General features: G+C 42.0%; 1 protein-coding gene across 1 annotated transcript in view; it reads right to left on the reverse strand.

Annotated features, from left to right (window-relative positions):
- Positions 1 to 15,607, reverse strand: part of adam19a (ADAM metallopeptidase domain 19a) — a gene marked incomplete at its 5' end in the record, with an annotated part of 205,143 nt that overhangs the window by 72,284 nt on the left and 117,252 nt on the right. Inside the window, 2 exons of the mRNA XM_080742331.1 lie at positions 2,108 to 2,321; positions 11,181 to 11,257. Of these exons, the coding sequence (XP_080598457.1) occupies positions 2,108 to 2,321; positions 11,181 to 11,257 (291 nt within the window). The remainder of the gene's footprint in view (positions 1 to 2,107; positions 2,322 to 11,180; positions 11,258 to 15,607) is intronic.

The following is a 15,607-nucleotide window of genomic DNA, read 5'->3' on the forward strand; positions in this document are numbered from 1 at the left end:
AATGTGAACGATGCTTACGTTAGGAACCTCGATGTGTTCATCTGGTCTGATTAAGGAAGCCTGAGTTGTGTGGTGTCGTCTTAATATTTTCTATAATCAATTTGGAAATACAAGAATGTAGTGTCGGGGATGTTTTCGCCTCCCTATTTAGTTTTATTATTTGTGTTAAATGTTTTGTATAATGATTGAGTGTTGGGGAATTTAAGTGGGTTGTGTGGATGTCAAACCTGTATACCCAATAATACTGTTAAGGGTGGAGGTAGGGCCACGAGGGGAGGAATGTCTAACGTAAACACCACCAGAGTTTATGGCCTAGTGGTAAGAGGATCTCTTAATCCTCTAGCTCCAATTGTAAACAAGCAGGTGGATAAATCTAGAGAAAGTGACAAGGAGTCCCAAATAATCGGCTATTTAAGCTGATACAAAATATGGGACGTGGCCGAAAAACCTTCATTCGTTGACGGACCACTGTTGCGAGAGGAAGTTTGAACGCCTTTAGCGATTCTGCATTTATTTCTAGACTCTGGACGTAGACCTTCTTCCCCTTTTCACTCACCTAGCAGCTCCTAGACCCTGCAGCGTAGGCAGATAAGATTTCGGGAGCTATCAGGACTTGAGAATATTCACTTTTTTACCCTTACCCGCTTTTGTTATTTAGCCTATCCAAATACTATTCCCTTCCCTATATATCCTTATTTTACCCTCCTCCGTTACTTAATACGATATATAATTTACTCTTTTATTGAATTTTTACCATTTTAAGGGTTTTCCCCTTTTATCACTTCCCCAGGATAACTTCATCAAACTATTTTCCCCATTTCTTTGATTTTGTCTCTTTTGCCCTTACTAGTTACCAAGGAATAGCATATAATACCGTTACCCTTTGGTCTTTTTGTGATTTTTGTGACTTTTATTCTTTTATCAATTATAAATAAAACCCTGGGATTATTGCACATTAAGAACTCGTCTGGTGCTGTTTTCTTGACTCCTCTAAACTTCTGGTGAGTAATAAACTTATTAATTAACATAAAGTGTTTTAAACCTATGCTATTGCACTGTACTTTAAACCTATGCTATTGCACTGTACTGGTTTCTCGGGTGTTCCCAGCCATACGTAGTGGTGTTTGTCTTGCTTAGAGTGACAGTGGTCCACTATGTTTCAACGGTAAATACTATTGAGAAAGAAGGACAAAGCTGGAAAGTCAACTCTCAACCGGTAAAGAGTCCTGTGTTGTATCTCGGCGAATGCCCCTAAATCTCTGGGAGGAAAGCAAGAGTTAAGCAAGGGAGGTGGAGTCCTTCCCTTGTGGAGAGAGAAGATACGACCGGGGGACTCCAGGCCGGTGTCACCCAGCTCACGCTTGAAGAAGCAACCATAAGAGAGAGGTGTTTTATTGTGCAGTGTCTGATTCGGGTTGCAGCCACTGAAAGGGTTCATTGAATTAGCACACTGTCTACAGTGTGTTTATCAACGTGCATTATGGGTAATATACAGCCTAATGTTGCGTTCAGACTCTTAGCTACAAAGCTACAGGCTACCATTTAAGGAGGACTTCACCACTGTTCAACATATCTTCATATAATTGGTCCTCAGTCACTAATGTTCACCATAAACTCTGTCTGTGTCTTAGGAGGGCTGTGAGCAGTTCAGAAAACCTGCCTACCAGTGACATCATCGATTTATTTTTTAAACAAGATAAAACATATACATATCTACATTTATTAGATTGTTATTTTCGTGAGAACAATGGCGTCCATATCAGCATTGTAACTCTTCATGAATAAAAAGCCTGCAGTTTCTATTAGCTTGGATTCCCCATCGATGATGTCATTGGTAGGAAGGTTTCTGAACTGCCCACAGCCCTCCTATGAGACACAGACCCAGTGGAAAAGTGGCTATTTTTTTTTTTTTTGCATGTTCATCAGAATGCATTATGGGTAATGTAGTAAGTAGAGCCTAGCGGAGGATGTCTCTGAGGGAGCTTCTACTCATATATGAAAAGCATCGACTGCTATCAGTGACGTTATGTGATAAACTGTGTGTGTGTGTGTGTGCACGCGTGCGTACTATGTGTGTGTGCGTGCTGGCGTGCGTGTGTGAACTCACTCTCTGATGCGGTGGTTTCAGGAGTTGGGAGAGGTGCGCAGGATGCCCGCTATGATGCCCGTGTCCACAGGTGGCGCTCTTGAGCGGCAGCTCCTCTGTGCTCAGCAGCGAGTGGTGGAGAGGCTCCTGGCCTGTGATTGGCTGGTGGAGAGGCTCCTGGCCTGTGATTGGCTCAAGGTAGTAGGTGTCACTGGAGTTCAAGGATATGAGCCCCCTGGTGGCGAGAGGAGGGAGGACACTGAGATCTGACCTTTGATCATAGTGGAATCTTTCACTGCACAAACATGACACGTGATGTAACCTGTTGCTATGACAACTATCATAACATGTGGCCTGTTGCTATGACAACATAACTATATTAAAGTATACAAGCAATGATTGGGTCTAATGATCAAAACGAGAACATTATAATGGTGTAAAAAATCTATAAAAAACTAACCATTTCCACGCTGTAAGGCCAGTAAGGGACAAGATGACCCCCGGCCACTTTCATTATCACTGAATACACCTTTAACTATGAGAGAAATAACATTAAATCCACTACCTGTGAAATTAATGTTCCTTTTTCTTATTGTTTCTGGTAGTCTGGGGGACCACTGCAAACTGTGCGTGCATGCGTGAGATTGAGGAAGCTGAGACATTAAAGCCCCACACAGGACAGTTGCGTTTTTTTCCGTTTGCTGCATGAATAAAACGCATTGGATTTGGTGTGCAATGCTGTGCGGAAACGGCGCTGCGGATCCCAAAAGGAGTCATAAAAGGAGTGATGACTTTTTTTACCGCATGCGACAAGACGCACAAATCGAACTGGGTTCGATCGAGAGAAAAACGCACGGCCGCAGCCACTCGTCGCACGGCTAATTCGGATCCGGTGTGCATGAGGTCGTAGAAAATCATTGTTTTCTTTTAAAAAATATTAAATTGTCGGTTTTATCCGTGCGGATAAACGCGCCTGTGTGCAAAGGGCTTAACTCTTGTACTGCCTATGGCGAGCGCTCGTCACGTGTCGCATACCGCCACGGCGAGCGTTCGTCAAATCCTAATTTAGGACTTCATAAGACTGAGCACAGGGGGGAGGGGCGGGTGTCTACGGTTGCCACAGCAACCACAGTGCCTACGCTGAAGTGTCGTGCCATGGAAAACACTGATTTCCTTTCGGTGTCGTGTTTGTGGCCCCCTGGATCTACTTTACTTTCTCTCCTTCATTGTTGATGTTTGCTGAAAGCGAGGCACACTCCTCGTATCCGCACTGTAATTGTATCAATGTTCTCTGTAATCACACTTTACCACAACAAGCCTTTAAAACGACCCTGCTGCAAAACACTGCTGTGAAACGATGCTCCCTGAGAACAGCATCTTGCAATGGGTCTGGTGTACAAGACACCACTAAGATGCCCATGTACTAGGGCAGGGGTCTTCAACGTTTTCAGGCCAAGGACCCCTTAGTTGAGAGAGAGATGAAGCAGGGACCCCCACAACCTGTTCATAGATTCCATATAGTTTCATTGTTTGACATCACAATCATCAGTGTATTTTGGATTCATGTCAATTTGTGTTTTCAGATATTTACGGTAACCACTCGATTTTTCTCGAACTGTCAATACTTAATAAACTTCACCTTTCACTCTGTACTTAGTCTGCTCTTTTTCCCCTCTACACCAAAGCTCTTTGCCAAAAATAGCCGATCTACAAGCTCACAACACCTTGCAGTGCGAGGCTTGAGCTTGTAGATCGGCTATTTTTGGCTAAAGTTCTCAGGAGTATGGACGCTAGGGTTCAAGTGGCAAATATAAAAAAGGAGAAAAAAATAACTTTCTATCACTAGAGATTTGGAGGACCCCCTGTAGTAACTCTGAGGACCCCCCAGGGGTCCCGGACCCCCTGTTGAAGACCCATGTACCAGACAAAATACTTTATAAAATGTCAAGGATGTCCACAATTACAACACCAGAGGCAGCTCCACAGATCACGTCCAAACCACATTTGGCTCAAACAAAGGGTTAGATTTGTTCTCTTGCTATGCCGCTAAAATGTGGAACGCCCTACCGAAGGCCTTAAAAGGAGTGTAAATCCCTAACTTCCTTTAAAACCGCTCTGAAAAGCCACTTACAGGCAGGCGGCTGCTACTGGAAACAGGTACAAGCAGTTTAAAAAAAAGACCCCAATTGAAACAAGCTCCTTTTAGATTACCTTGTATCAGTGAACTGTACTGTCATGAAATTGTACCTTTTCCTATGCAAACTTCTAATAAAGTATTCAATCAATCAATCAAACAAACTATGGACAGACAGGACTTTTTGACCGAGGCTGGCAGTGGAGCCCCCCCGCTGGACCCCGATGTAGCACCCGGGATTCGAACCTGGGTCTTTTGCACATTAAGCCACTATCTTAACCACTAGACCAAAGGCCTATCCCTATGGACTGGGGGAGACAGGCTGAGGCAGTGAGTCACACAGAGAACTCTTTACATCATGTGCTTCAAGCTTTGAGTAGAAACTCTGACCTCACTGAGGAAGACATAAGGTTGAAATGTGTCCATTGCTCTGTCTGGATGAGGTAAATACAACTATGGACATTTATTCAGTGCTGGCAGTTTTTTTCAGTTTCATAAACTCCGTACAAACATCAAGTTTGTCTACCGTACTTTGTAAAATTCATAGAACACCACCAGCATAGCCTGACACTCAGCCTGAATTGACATTTCGTTTCACTTCATTATTCAGTCTGAACTCGCTTCCCCCCAGGGCGATTGCAGGGATGGGCGTTGCCAAAAAGAGGCAGTCTTCAGCGATTGGTTCACCGACCAACACATGACTGGCTGGCTAGTGGTTATAGCCTGTTGCTTGCTAGTGCTACTTGCTAACCAAAGAAACAGTCAGAATAGGAGCACTACGAACTAGTAATCAAACACAACATAACATGCCTGCTACTGGTGTTTCATAGCGAGATCGATACGATCGCATTTTTACCGCAATTTACCGCATTTTAACGCGACGCGCGGTACGGTACGGCGGCGGCGCTGGTGTACTTGGAAACACACATGAGTTCTGGGAAACCCCCACCCACGCTGATCACAAGACGCTGATTCACGACGCTGATTCGCCGATCGGATTTTCAACCGAGGCAGGCCTCCTCAATGAGAGCGATTCTAGACCTGAATCGCAGAAACAAAAAAATTAAAGGGGTGTGGCTAGCGAATCAGGGTCTGGAACTAGGCTACCACCAGCATATTTATGACCCAGATTCGAGGCCCAAATGCACCTGGCCGACCGTCGGCTGATAACGGATCCCCTCGAATAGGGACGCCATGGTTGACAATCGCAAAGAAAAAGAAAAAAGCGGGGACGAATCAGCTGCATGATTTGCTAATACCGATGTTATGTCATATAATGGCCGATACATCAATCAGGCTCTGAACAGTTTCATAGCAACGGTTTGTAAAGCCTAATAGTCAGGGGATATCTTTAGAAATAGTGTCAAATCCTGGAATAAATTCCTTACCAAAAAAAAAATCTTCACCAATGTGTTAGTAAAGGTGTCTAGTAACACATCTCACAAAGACTGAAATTCAGTTTCCCTAGGAAAATCTTTGACAGCTAGGGTAATTCTGGGTCTCACTCACTCACTATACACTATACTATAAGGGAAAAAATCACTCCCAAAAATATGCTTTAAGTAGCATTTTAGGGGTCTAACTAGGTGTTTTTAATTATTCTGAATCCATTGCAAGCATTTGTTTTGCACGAAAAACATTCATTGGGCCAAAATCAGACAGAAAAACTGTGATGAGTCATCACTTTTCACAAGGTGTATGGGCCCAAGGAATGTTTTTCGTGCAAAACAAATGCTTGCAATGGATTCAGAATAATTAAATACACCTAGTTAGACCCCTCACATCCCACTTAAAGCATATTTTTTGGGAGTGATTTTTTTCCCCTATAGTATAGTGTATAGTGAGTGAATGAGACCCAGAATTACCCTAGCTGTCAAAGATTTTCCTAGAGATGTTGAATTTTAATCTTTGTTAGATATGTTACTAGACACCTTTACGAACACATTGGTGAATAAATTGTTTGGTAAGGAATTTATTCCCAGATTTGACAGGTATTCTGCTAATTTTCCCTAACTATAAAGGCTTCTCTGTGAGACTTCTTCTTGCCAGCACCTGCTAGCATGTGTGTCACAGTCACACTGAGCTGGTAGGAAGCACCTGCTTCACAGCATCAAACACACAACATGAGTCATGAACACATTATAAATATACACAGCAGCTACAGTACAGACTACAGAGTGAAGATAGGAAATGGACTAGAGGAGGAATACTGAAGCCTGAATGTCACCGTTATTATAGAAAGAAGTCCTACAAGACATTTATTAGCCGAGTCATCCTATAGCAACAGGTCCCACAAGACATTTTTACATTTGTTTTTTGTTGTGTCATTGGTTCCTTGCAAACAGTGACAATCCTCTAACTTTCAAATCCTATTCAGAACCCGAGCAAGTTAATTCTGTAAGGGTATGATCTTAATTAACTGTGCTGACAAAATCTTCTATGAAGAATAACATGTTGAACCAGTGCCATATTAAATAACTCAATTACCAAATCACAGTCATTTCATTTCAAAATCGTTTTAAACTTTTTCACAAATTGCTCATTAATTGCTTGCAAATTGAAATATTGCAACTCCTCATATCTGAGTCTTCATCTTCACGTTGCTTGAAGTGTGAAGTTGAAGCCAGTTTAACTTTATTCTGTAGCTTTGTACTGAGCATCAAAAGCATGGGTGTGGAGTCAGTGTCAGGAGCAGGGACGTGCAGAGAATGTTAGAGAGGCAGGGGCTGACATTTCTAAAAGGGTCTTTTGGTGAACATATCGAAAATAGCAGGCCGCCAAGCTCACAACGCGTCGCGCTGCAACACGTTGTGAGCTCGAAGGTCTGCTATTTTCGGTGCACTGAACTAAGCATAATCAAGTGAATACTGGAGATGTGGCATAACGGCATGGATTTCTACACAGAGAGGGCAATTCTTTCAACATAAGACGCCCACATTCAAGTTCAGGAGAGTTTGTACAAGGCAATTCTCTTGAATGCTGCCTTCAGGTATGGCATGGAAAGAGGGGGCATTTCTTTCACCATAGAGAAAACTGCATTCATGGTAAGGAGAGGGTACTTTTTACAGACGGATAAAAGGGCAGGGGCTCAAGCCCCCTTTGATGTCTATGTGTTTTCTTGGGTTTGGATTCTGAATTGGTTACAACCCTTCGGAAAGGTTGCTTGGTTAAGTTTTGTACTTTTCGTTCCCTTTTCTGTAGTTTATTATTATTTAGTTTATTTGATTTGCTTTGGGTTAATCTGCATTTTGTAAGAGCCAATTGTTTGGTATTGTTTGGTGCCGCGGCTTCGAGCCGGCGGCTGCTCTACAATGAGCTTACTACTGACTACTCCTCTTCATCTCATGTAATGTACTGAAGTTTCGTAGTAATATATATATATATATATATATATATCCTTATTCTAGATACAAGTGATAATACCATATATATATTTTTTTTTGCTACTGACTTTTATACCTTTTTATAAAGAAAAGAGAAGTTTTGTACCGCCACACAAGAAACCCTATATTGTAATAAATATCATATATTTTGCAACTTGGTTTCAGTGTGATAATATGTATTGACCTGGTCCCTAGTAGGGGTGGATATTGGCAAGAATCCTGCGATGCAATACGTATCACGATACTTGGGTCACGATGCAATAGTATCAGGATATATTGTGAATCTTTGCGATACGATACTATTGCGATATATCAGCTTTAAAAGCCAAAGGCGCTGCTCTAATGTTGTTTTCGTCGTTCGCAGCCATTTTATCGAGAGACCTCACTCACTGAAGGGGAAGTAGCTACTATAGTACAGCAACATCTAGAGGCAGCTGAGTGTCAGGACCGAACTTCTACCATTGCTTCCTAATATGCATGGGAACATATTTTATTTTCCTCAAAGTATCGCGATACTACTGCCCAAAGTATCGATACAGTATTGGCAAATAAACTATCGCGATGTATTGCCATATCGATTATATTGCCCACCCCTAGTCCCTAGACCACCTTTTACGGGTCGTTACATATTATTTGTGTGGCTGTGTCAGTTTGTAGCTTAGTAGATGCTAGTGTGATCACAGCATAATAATAATGTCGAAACATCTTAAAATAATGCTGTAAAACAGACACCAGGGAAGGTGAGGGATTCAGTCGTCCAAAGATAAATCAATGTGTCAGTAATGAAACCCTGCTGAGACATTCTTATTGGTCTGGACTCACAGCTGGATTTAAATGCATTTCTAATGATTAGTCGCTCACGACTGGATCAAATTCATGAATGCATTTTATTAGGAGCATCGGTAACCATGGCGACCCTGGCTGCCACAGTCTACATCCTATTGGAGAGTTCAATACAGCAGGCGTTCCATGTTAAACTAAACGTTGCTCCGGGGAAGAACAGTGAACATTTAAAGACTTTACTGTCCGTCTCCCCGAGGAGCATCAAATGACTTTCATGAAAATCCAAAGTCGCTCCAGGCTCTTCTAAAACCTAATAACCAAGTCTAGTAAAAAAGACCAGTTCTGACAACTGAGGTCCAACTCTCTGACTCTCTCTCCCTCTGACAATGTCTCTGGCCTCAGAGCTGTAGAGACTCTGAAGTGAACCCCTAGTTGCTCCCGGTGAGCAGCTTGGTGCCTTGCATGGTTTCCTCCGCCATCGGTGTATGAATGGGTGAATGTAATGCACAATCTATGTAAAAGCGCTATATAAATGCATCTTTTACCATTTATTGTGTGAATGTGGTCAGTCATGAGTTGTTCATACCCTGATGCATGTCCCAAATGTTTGTAATTTATAAATAAAAGTTGACTGCATCGTGGCTGCCAGCCGTGCGACCTCCAGTTCTTTTTCACAAATCCCGTGGTCAGCATCTCCTCATTGCTGGTGTGCGCCCCTAATTCCTCTGTGTGTCAGTTATGAGCTGTTAGTAAAAGGTATAGGTTTTTCACCCCTTTTTCTCCCCAATGTAATAGTTATTATGCCAGTTAACTGATTCCTCCCCATGCACATGTGTGTGTGTTGTGTTTGTCGCTGCCGCTGTAGCCTGCCCTAACACAGGCTGATGTTGGTATAGAGCAGTGGTTCTCAACCTGTGGGTCAGGACCCCCAGAGGGGTCCCCATATTATTGTGTGGGGGGTCCCTCGATGATTAACTTAATGTGCAACAATGTTTTCTCATTCAACAGTAAACCAACCAACACAACGTTTAAGTGTACAGAGGGTATCTGCACATTTCTAAAGTGACAATTTATGGACTTTTTAATACCTCTAAAAAGACAAATTAAACACTGGCCAAATTGTCAAATATTAGAGGCAGAAATTGTGAAAATAGCCGATCTACATGCTCACAATGCGAGGCGTTGTGAGCATGTAGATCGGCTATTTTCACAATAGAACCCTGCTAAACAAAACGTAATGCCTCAACTCTTAGTGCTCATAGGGTGTGAAGGGGACGGGGGGTCCCCAGTTCAAATATGATTATTTTGGGGGTCACAGCCTGAAAAGGTTGAGAACCACTGGTCTAGAGGGGAGGATTCAATTCACCGCTGCGAGCAGCCGGTGGATCCTATTGGTTCATTGATCTGTGCACCCCGGCCTCCATGGCCCACCCCTGCTCCCCATAGCAGCACACAGCTTAGAGCCCTGACATCACAACATTTGGAGCCACGCCCCCTGCACCCTGGTTGGTTGGGAACTGGAAGGTTGACTCCCTCTTGTCCCAGCAATGTGCACGTTCACCGCGCACGTGCGTGCCCATTCTCTAGTGGTCGTGCACGTGCACATACGCGCCGCAGGGTTGCATACAGGCAGTGAGTGATTGACAAACAGCCTCAGCGTTGAATTCAGACACGCAATGAATTTGCTCATGTTTCCTGATTGGTTAGGTGAGCATGTTTACAGTACATGAAACAAAAAAACATGATAAATGTCTATGCAACCACTGAAAACAGTGACTATTATTTAAATTCTGGTGAAAACCAGGACAATTTTGTAGTGAATGTTGAAAACCGGGACACACTGATACTCGCTTTGGCTGATATATTGGCCATTATTTGACGTTCTTTTTTAATGACTTCCTATGGCAGAAATTGCAGCAGCATTTCAATGAAAACAACAGAACAGGTCTCTTTGCTACAAGGTCAATGATTACAACAGCTAATTGTGTCAGTTCTATGAGACCCCACGTCTCTTTGCTACAAGCCTGAGGCTACGTTTTGTGAGGTCAATCATTATAATAGTTACTAGAGCCTGACTGGTACTCGCTTTGGCTGATATTATTGGCCATTATTTGACTTTCTTTTTTAATGACATTAGTTATGGATGTGTGTCAGTTGTAACAGACCACAGGTGTGGTGCTACTTGTCCTGTGAGTAATTGTCAATGTGATGAGTGATGTGATGAGTGATGACCCAGCATGTGTCTACTCCAGGGGTTTTCAAAGTGGGTGACGGGGCACCCAGGGGTGCCGCGACGGCAGTCCAGGGGTGCCGTGAGATCATTTGATAATATTTGGAATTTATTTGGACACTTATTTGGACAATATTTAGTAGTTTCATATGTGTACAACGTCTTTTGGTAAAGTAAAGCCCTGCTTCATCATACAAGACTGTCGCGCAAAACTAGTGAAAACAGCCAATCTACAAGCACACAACGCCTCGCGATGCGAGGCGTTGTGTGCTTGTAGATTGGCTGTTTTCACTAGTTCAGTACATTTTATAGATGATAAATACAAAACGAACGGTCATACAAGGTTTTCCACCCGACAACGATGATATGCTATAAATATACAGTAAGGTGCTGGGAGTGAAAATTATAATGTAAGGGGTGCCTCGGATTAAAACAATATTTATGGGGTGCCCTGAGACAAAAAAGTTTCCGAACCCCTGGTTTACTATACACAGCAGCTCCATGAAGAATTACGAACATGCATAATAATAATAATAAGAGGAAGAAGAAGAAGAAGAAGAATACCTGATTCCTGAACATGTGCTGAGGACCACCCAGGAGTCTGTGTGTCCCCTCACCTCACCCTGGTAGAAACAGTGGTCCTGGAAGACAACAATATGTCATCAATAATATGTCATCAATAATATGATCAGCAGTATATGTAAACAGATCAATATGATCAGGTTTAAGTATCTAAACAGATCACGTCACCCTGGTAGAAATAGTGGTCCAGGGAAGACAACAGAGCACCAAGCATCACTATGTATTTGAATTGATTTGATTTATTTGGACTCGTATTAAAAGAAAAGTACATGTATTTTTAACATAATTGTAATAAATATTTTCGTAAAAGTCTATGGCGAAAATGAATGGGGAATATTAAGTATATTAATTTTTATTACTAAAATTTTGCAATTTTAGTAATAAAATTGCAAAATAAATCCATAGTCTTGTGACATCATCGTTTGACAGAGTAGTTTTTTATTTTTTATTCATTTTATTTTATTATGAACATTAGTGAGGACCTATTGAAGATAGGTTGTAAAGTGGTGAAGTAATCCTTTAAAGTTGTACCATGTAACTTTTTTTATAAAACAAATCTTAAAATTGTCCTAACTGTTAAATCGCTAAAGTTTTAGAACACCCACTCCGTTATTTTCAGCTTCTGAAGCCTTCTCTTTATATGTTTTCTTCTTAGCAGTGACAGGGGCGGGATTTCGCGCCAAAATGACGTAATCTGCATCATCTGTATACGTTGTGTATACGTTGCCCAATCACATCGCCGATCATGCACACATGGTACACTACCGGCCAATCACAGCTTATCTGCTCTGGTCTCCAGGAAGCGCCTCCGCTTGGCTACAGTGTTTACCATGGTGAAGGATTTTAACCTCTTAATCCACAAATCCTGGCCAGAAAATTACGTTCTACCATGCGTTCTACCCCTCCACGGATTACTATCGGTCGCGGTGGTTTGCTGGCGCCGCTCCGGTGGTCCGCGGCGGTGGTCCGCGACGACTCCGGCCGAAAAACGGCCGAAAAAAGCAATACCGCTACTGACCACTAGTTGAGCAACTTACACAGTATAGCTTTAAGTCAAAAATGTAACATTTTGATCCTTAAAGATAATTCACATCTCATCAATACTATGACCAGGTTTATGTAAACATATATGATCAGGTTTATGTACACAGATCAATATGTTATCAATACTATGATAAGGTTTACTCATACAGTATTTGATCATGTTCATGTACAGAGGATCGTTCAGTGTGTTTACACATACAGTATATGATCAGGTTCATGTACACAGATCAATATGTTATCATACAGTATATGATCAGGTTTATGTACACAGATCAATATGTTATCATACAGTATATGATCAGGTTTATGTACACAGATCAATATGTTATCATACAGTATATGATCAGGTTTATGTACACAGATCAATATGTTATCAATACTATGATCATGTCTAGGGTACCAAGCCGAGGGCCACAACATTGCAGGGGTCGACGGTGGCATTCCCGCTACTCCAGCGACAGTTCAGATATCGTTGTTGTCGGGTGAAAATCTTGTATGTCCAAAAACCGTTCGTTTTGCATTTATCATTTTAAAAACGATTTAAACTAGTGAAAACAGCCGATCTACAAGCACACAACGCCTCGCGCTGCGAGGCGTTGTGTGCTTGTAGATCTGCTGTTTTCACTACTTTTGTGCGACGGCCTTGTATGATTTGCGAAAGAGCGTACACATTTGGAGATACGAGATTTCCACCCGACAACGACGATATACTAGTGTTGTTGCTGCTCTTATACCACCATTATTACTGGGGTTGGTAGGTGCCAGACAGTAGCCCCCCGCGGGCCGCAAATGGCCCGCGGGCCGCCTATTGGGGAACCCTGGTATATGATCAGGTTCATGTACACAGATCAATATGTTATCATACAGTATATGATCAGGTTCATGTACACAGATCAATATGTTATCATACAGTATATGATCAGGTTCATGTACACAGATCAATATGTTATCATACAGTATATGATCAGGTTCATGTACACAGATCAATATGTTATCATACAGTATATGATCAGGTTCATGTACACAGATCAATATGTTATCATACAGTATATGATCAGGTTCATGTACACAGATCAATATGTTATCATACAGTATATGATCAGGTTTATGTACACAGATGAATATGTTATCATACAGTATATGATCAGGTTTATGTACACAGATCAATATGTTATCAATACTATGATCATGTCTAGGGTACCAAGCTGAGGGCCACAACATTGCAGGGGTCGACGGCGGCGTTCCCGCTGCTCCAGCGACAGTTCAGATATCGTCGTTGTCGGGTGAAAATCTTGTATGTCCAAAAACCGTTCGTTTTGCATTTATCATTTTAAAAATGATTTAAACTAGTGAAAACAGCCGATCTACAAGCACTGTAGATCTGCTGTTTTCACTACTTTTGTGCGAAGGCCTTGTATGATTTGCGAAAGAACGTACACATTTGGAGATACGAGGTTTCCACCCGACAACGACGATATACTAGTGTTGTTGCTGCTCTTATACCACCATTATTACTGGGGTTGGTAGGGGCCAGACAGTAGCCGCCTATTGGGGAACCCTGGTATATGATCATGTTCATGTACAGAGGATTGTTCAGTGTGTTTGACAGCCGATTGATGGGCTGGTGAGAGCGATGCACACGTCTCCATGACAACAGAACAAACATGCAGAAAAACAACGATAAACAGGATTTTAAACCAGAGCAGTTTAGGACGACATGTGAGTCTGTTGCCATAGAAACCTAGAACAACCACTAGCCTGGGGTGACCATATATTCAGCCACTCAAACCGGGACACAAACCACTGTTCCCTAAAGCCGGGACCCTCAAAGCAATGTGCACGTTCACCTCGCAAATGTGCGTCCATTCTCTAACGTTTGTGCACGCGCACATTACGCACCACAGGGTTGCATACAGGCAGTGAGTGATTGACAAACAGCCTCAGCGTTGAATTCAGACACGCAATGGATGTGTTCATGTTTTCTGATCGTTTAGGTGAGTATGTTGACAGTACATGAAAAAGAAAACATGATGAATGTCTATGCAACCTGGCCTGGGCCACAGGGTAGTGGTCCAGGCACCTAGGCTGGTGATCCAGCCCTTGCAGCGTCGCAGGTTCGAGTCCCGATCCTGACGACCTTTGCTGCGTGTAGTATTAAGTATTAGTATTAAGTATTATTGTAATTTTGGCGGGACAATTTTGTAGTGAATGGTGAAAACTGGGACATATTATTGTTTTAGAGATAATTGTCGGGACTCGGGACACAACAGTTCTACAGCGGAGGGTGAGGCAGAGGCGTCAGTTGGGTATGGCAAGGTATGGCAACTGCCAGACGTACCTTGGCTACAGGAGAAAAATTTTAATGCACTTCTTAAAATAAATTCATCATGCCTGTTGCTAAGGTATGGCAACATGACTGATGTCTTGCACGCGCGTGAAGGCGCGCGTGCAAGACATCAGTCATGTTGCCATACCTTAGCTTTTGCTGAACTCTCGCCACTGGGGTGAGGTTCTATATGGGGCTGAACAGCCACATGTTATTGACTTAATGAATAGACTCAGATTGTGTTGTAACTTTATTCACTGTTTAACAGTCAGGCTCAGAGGCAGCAGAGTGTGAAATTAACTCATTTATTTGAACAGCAGAGACCATGATGATGATGATGAGGAGGAGGAGGAGGAAGAACACTGCCTGTCAATCTCAGCCCTGCATTATTAGTCTCATTTAAAGGAGTAGTTCACCCCCAAAATGCAATCATTTGATTATAATAAATGTACCCATTTGGAATCAATAGGCCTACAAAGAGTCTACAAGAGTCTGAATAGAGTAATCAATAGAAAAGAATTACATTTTGGGGGTGAACTACTCCTTTAACCCTGCAAGGCCCAGCATTGCTTTTTGGCAACGTTTTTTAAATCATTTTTTAAAAAATGTTATAATTAGTTTTCCTGTTATTTTTTCACATTAACATCACCATTAAATCCTATTGTTTAGTATTACAATGCCACTGGCCACGATATTTGCATATAAATACCTACTACAGAGGCTGACATTCACACCTCCCAGAGAAGTTGAAATTCCAGCGTCTGGACGAACAACATCTCACTTTTTAACTGAAGCTATTCCTCACTAAAACATAAGTAAAATGCCTGTAATATTTTTTTTCGTGATCATTAAAATGTCTAGAACATGTACATATGTTATTATTTTGAAAAATATCGCCAAAATGCAAATTAGAGCATGATTTATGATTTATGGCTATACAATCTTACAAAAACATTATTAATTTTTTAACATTACATTTTCCTGTGATTAGGTCTCCTACAACACCATCTGATTTTTTTTTTTTTTTTTTTTGGCCAGT

The sequence above is a fragment of the Nannobrachium achirus genome (assembly GCF_963921795.1).
Source record: "Nannobrachium achirus genome assembly, chromosome: 14".
Lineage (NCBI taxonomy): Eukaryota > Metazoa > Chordata > Actinopteri > Myctophiformes > Myctophidae > Nannobrachium > Nannobrachium achirus.